General features: G+C 42.9%; 1 protein-coding gene and 1 long non-coding RNA gene across 2 annotated transcripts; both read right to left on the reverse strand.

The window, feature by feature from the left end:
- Positions 1-210: 210 nt before the first annotated feature.
- LOC137838496 (uncharacterized) lies at positions 211-1,653 on the reverse strand. Its single transcript, XM_068647741.1, has one exon. It carries the CDS (start codon positions 1,651-1,653, stop codon positions 211-213), a length of 1,443 nt encoding a protein of 480 aa, XP_068503842.1.
- Positions 1,654-4,037: 2,384 nt separating this feature from the next.
- On the reverse strand, positions 4,038-4,837 carry LOC137836467 (uncharacterized). Its single transcript, XR_011085292.2, has 3 exons — positions 4,534-4,837; positions 4,364-4,432; positions 4,038-4,241 (listed from the first exon to the last, which is right to left on the reverse strand). It is a non-coding gene; the product is annotated as an uncharacterized LOC137836467 (long non-coding RNA).
- Between the last annotated feature and the right edge of the window lie 495 nt (positions 4,838-5,332).

The raw sequence follows: 5,332 nt of genomic DNA on the forward strand, positions 1-5,332 counted from the left end.
TCCAGGCGAAGAGGTCTGCGTTCTTCTTGAGCGTTCTGCGTCAGCGGCGGCCATTGTCGTGCCGATGTTCGTGTGCCGCTCCCCTTCGCCGAGTGCTGCTCGGCGCAGTTCGTCCTTGGCCTCGAGTCTCAGTTCGATTTCTCTTGGATCCAGGTCTGCCATTGCGACGACATTCCTGGGTTGTGGGGAATGTTTCTGAGGGCTTCTACCTCAGCTGACCATCTTCCGTTTGGGCGAGTGGCTGCTTGTGGGTTTTTGCCGTGTTGGCTCAACTCGCAGGCTTTCTGCGTAGCATTCTCTAGCGATCTTTTGGTCGACGTGGATCGTCAAGATGTCGCCTGAGAGGGAGGGAAATTTCATCACCAAGTGAGGTGTTGAGACGATCGCTCCAAGCTTGTTGAGGGATGACCGCCCAAGGAGGATGTTGTAGGAAGTGTTTACGTCTATGACCAGATACCTGATCCTGAGGGTTTTGCTTGCCCCTTCCAGGCCGAACGTTGTGTATAGTTCTATATAGCCCTTCGTGCCGACACATTCTCCAGAGAAACCGACCACGTGGTCGTTGTAGGGCATCATCTCCTCTACCGGAATCCTCATGGCTTTGAAGGACTTCCAGTATAAGATATCAACTGAACTTCCTTGGTCTACGAGGGCTTTCTTGATCGTAAAGTTGTCGATATCCACTGATATCACCATGGGGTCGTCCTGTGTAGGGTCTATCCCTTTGAAATCTTTATCCGTGAACGTAATCGGTGGCATCCTCAGCCGGGCAGAGACGAGGTTTACCTGGTGGACGGCCCGTAAGTGTTTTTTGCGTGCGCTGTTGGAGCTGCCTCCCCCCGCGAACCCTCCAGCAATGGTGTTGATGACCTCTCGACCTCTACGGGTGTCGGTCTGTGGGAAGTCGTCTCTTCGTCCCCGTCGTTCTCCACGTCTATCACCCTCTCGTGGTCCCGGGGGGGTTCGGTCCCTTCTCCTAGGAGTTTGCTCTTTGCATGGGGAACGACGTGTTTCACGGGTACTACGCACAAAGCGTCTGAGGTGTCCGGCCTGAATGAGTTCTTCTATCTTGTCTTTCAGAGCTTGGCATTCCTCGGTGGAGTGACCGGTATTCTTATAGTACTGGCACCTTTTACTGTTGTTAGCATTCTCTGGGCTCAGGGCCCTTCGGGGTGGTGGTATCAACTCGGCACTTAGGGCCTCTTGCAGAATATTGCTCCTATCAGCGTTCAGAGGTGTGTAGCGGGAGAAACGTGGTCCTCGGTTGTCCCTCTTTTGGTCCCGGCCAGACCAGGACCTTTCTTGCCGTTCTTTGTCCTCCTTCTTTTCTCCATTTGCCTCGGCCCGGGCGTTGTTTTTGAACTCGCGGAGTTCTTTGAGCTGCATGAATTTCGCCGCTCGGCGTCTAAGATCATCGAGACTATTCGCGGGTTGCATACACAGGCTATCAACGAACGGATCGGGACGCAGAGCGGTCAGCATGTGGTGCATTGCCACCTCGGGGCTGAGGTTGCGAATGCTCATGGCAGTTTTGCTGAACCGATCGATGAACGTTCTCAGGGATTCTCCCTTCTCTTGGCGAATGCCGACTAGTGCTATGGATGTTAGGTGGTGGGGACGGCTTGTTGCAAACTGAACGTCAAATTTTGCCATCAGGGTCTCGAAACAATCTATCGAATTTGCAGGGAGCTTGGTGAACCAGCTCAGAGCTCCTCCCTTTAGGGAGGTGGGGAAGACTCGGCACAAGACCGCGTCATCCGTGGTGTACAAGCTCATGTGGGTTGTGTATGCGTCCACGTGCTCGTCGGGGTCGGTCGTCCCATCATACCAATCCCTGTTGAAACCTTTCCACTTGTCCGGCAGGGGGTATCCATAATGTGGTCAGTAAAAGGATGGCGCTGATCCGGGCCCGCCATGCCACCGTTTTGTTAGGATGGGACTCCCCATCCATCTCCAGAGTGAAGTCATTTTTCATCTCCTTCTCGGCCTGGAGGCCGGCACCGGTGGCATAAGACTTGCCGGCCTGGTTGGTCATGGCGAGGGACGGCACCCCTTCGACCAACTTCTTCATTCGTCTATTCTCTTCTTGGAGGTTTTTGATTTCCTCCTCGTTCTTCTTAGCGGCCTCCTCATGTGCCTTCTTCATCTCTGCTAACTCCTTCTGGAGGGCTATCATCATTGTCGTCTGATCTGCCTCGGACATGCTTGCCATGCTACGGGTTGGTACCATCTACTGCTGTGGTTTCTTCTGGCTCTCCTCGGCCCCACGGTGGGCGCCAACAATTCATACAATGGATTCAGATGAAATAACTTTAACCACACACATGGATGACAAATATATGTTATCAAATTAAGTCTTATTCCATTGCTTGCTGCCACTGCATCTTGCAAAGTGGGGTATCACAAGTTACCATAAAAGTCCATCTAATTTTTATATTCATCATAAAAGTACAATAGAACTTTAACTATTAGAATCCTAATAAAATTTGGCAACCTAATGGGATCTCCATTACACAAAGGTGAAATAAAAATATGTACAACATGAGACAAATTCAGGGCATTCATAGAGTTTGGTTTATCACTTTGTCCAAGTACTAAGACGAAATACATTCCAATGTTCAACATAGGAGAAATACAACGCATAATCCAAATAAAAGAAGTGGAAAAATCATAATTCCTAAAATCAAAATCCAAAATGAAACCCTAAATAACCCATAAAATTAAAACCCAAAACGAAATCCTACATAGTTCCTAAAATAAAACCTCAAAACGAAACACTAAATAACCCTTAAAATCAAAACCAAGACGAAACCCTAAATAACCCTTACAATCAAAATTCAAATTGAAACCCTAACTAACCCCTAAAATTAAAACCCAAAACGGAAATAAAAAATACACACCATGAAATCGGAAATAAATGGCACCCAATCACAAAAGGAGAGAACAAAATCCCAACCAAAATGCAATCAAACTAACCAAATGAAAACCAACCTCGTTTGAAGCCCTCAAATTGCACTGCAAATAGCACTCCAAATGCCACAAAAAATTGAATTCAAGGCGCGATCTTCCCAACCCTAACAACAACTTTCGGAAAATGCGAAAAAAAACCCAAATAGCACTCTAATTTCAATTAGATTTCCAATTTTTTCCATCGCAACACATGGACCCCACATTACAATAAAAAATTATTTTCCATGCCACCTCAGTGGTTGTAATCTGGCACACACACGTGGCAGTTGCCTATATTTCGTCACCCTAAAGGTTTAGTGGGCCAGATTCTCCCACTTCCATTTTCTGCTTAAATCCTAATCTCTTTCCTTTGCTACTTCAACCCTCATCTATGAGAAATTTCCCCAAATCCGGCTCCTCAAAATCGTCCCCGGTGAAGCTGCAACGAAGGTCCGTGAAGATGCACGTGATTGCCCAGTGGTGTCGTTGAAGGTGAGTGGTGGTAGATGGTGGTGATTTGAGCTCTGTTGGCCGTTTGAAGCTTTGTCGTGCAGAATTAAAAGCGAGATTTGATGACGACGAACATGACCATAGGGGGTGCAACGACGACGAACGTGAACGACGAACGAAGGAGGCGAGCGCGAGGACAACTGCTGTTGCAAGCAGTGATGATATCTTCAGCAACACAATCTTAAACAGAAACAACGTCATTGACGACAAGAAGAGCAACAGGCGCGCATGAAGGAGATACAAATAACGGAGGTGTGAGCAGCTGAGATGCACCGTAATTTGAGTGAGTGAGGTTTCAACAACTTGGGACTTTTCTTAGGATTCATGATTTCAATTTTTTATAAGAAATTCTCACACACAACTACTATTTTTTATTTTTTCAAAATAATATGAAATGCTATAATTTAAAAGAAAAAGCCTGTTCACACTCTCACGTGGTCTTGCCCCTCGAAAGTTAGACTTATTATATTATATCCTCGGTTTTGTGTGGCTGAGCCTACAATAATTACATTGGCTAAACCTACGCTATTTGTGTGGGCTTCTATAAGTATGTTTGTGTCCATTACTTTTTGCGTCCATTAATTAGAAAGAAAATAAAAACCCATTGGTTAGTGGGTTCATTTTCCAATTTATCATTGCTTGTCACCTCTCTGTCATTGTACTTGAAATGAAACACACAGTTGTTATGCTTCTTATCTATGTTCATCATTCATTAGAAGTCATCTTGTTTTCGTATCTATGCATAGATCACTTGTTCTTTGAGGCACAACAAAACACGTATTCTGCAAAATAAAATTTATGCATATCAAATTCAGATTTACAATACTATAATTAGTTTTAAGGGTTGGAAAAACATAAAACACTAGACAAATAGGGGGCTTTGTATAAGAAAATAGAAATTTACTTGCAGAAGTTCTTCAAATACATCTTCCAAAGTTGAGGAATAGATGTCTTCAGAAGCCACAGCATAAACCTATAATATATAAAACATTCAGAAAATTCTATTGAAAGTTTATATTAAAGGAAATGTTGCCGATTAATTTGAAGGAATGAGTTGATCCCGAGCACCACTACCACCGGAAAGACTGTTTGAGCCGAAATCAGTGACAGAAGCCAGCGCAGGTCTCTACCGTCGTCGTCGTCGTCGATCCTTTTCCGTCCTCGTTAGATATCATCACTCGCCCCCCTTCATCAATATTTAGAACTTCGTCTCCGCATTGGAGGCGAATTTGTCAGCATTCGGAATGGGGCAGCGCGACAGAAGAGAGTGGCAGCGTCTGGAACGGGAGGCGGAGGATAGCGTCGAGGTAGTAGGAACGGAGGAAGGGGCAATGAAGAGGGAAATCAGAGACTGTTCACGGAAAGTGAAGAGGAAACTGAAATTTTTTTGGAGAAATGAAAAGGAAAATAAATTTTGAAGCAAATGTAGATTATTTTCATGTGGGTGTTAAAATAAACCTTTTGGAAGTTAATAGAGGTTTTTTTAATATCCATTATTTCAAACTGAAATTATTTTATCCTTTGATAAATAATTCTGTTATCTTTTTTTAATAATGACTAGTATGAAAGTATGGTATATCATACTTATTTTAATATAATATAAAGTTATCAAAAGAAAAATATGATATAATATTTCTATAATCGTATTAAAATTATAATTAATAATACTTAGTTTATAATAATTTTTAAAAAAATTATACAAAATAAGAAAAAAATAATTAGTTTTGATTAAATAAATATTTAAGATTAAAATTTTTAAAAAAGGTTTACATTTTTAAACTTACACTCTCATAGTTATCAAATATATTAAAATTATATTTTAATTATTTATTTATAAAAAAATAATTATATTTATTTATTGAGATTTGAAAAC

Source organism: Phaseolus vulgaris, chromosome 4 (genome assembly GCF_051622355.1).
Source record: "Phaseolus vulgaris cultivar YP4 chromosome 4, ASM5162235v1, whole genome shotgun sequence".
NCBI lineage: Eukaryota > Viridiplantae > Streptophyta > Magnoliopsida > Fabales > Fabaceae > Phaseolus > Phaseolus vulgaris.

What these genes read in the sequence shown, in the direction of transcription:
- LOC137838496 (XM_068647741.1), bottom strand. Translation starts at nt 1,653, where the DNA reads ATGGCAAAATTTGACGTTCAGTTTGCAACAAGCCGTCCCCACCACCTA.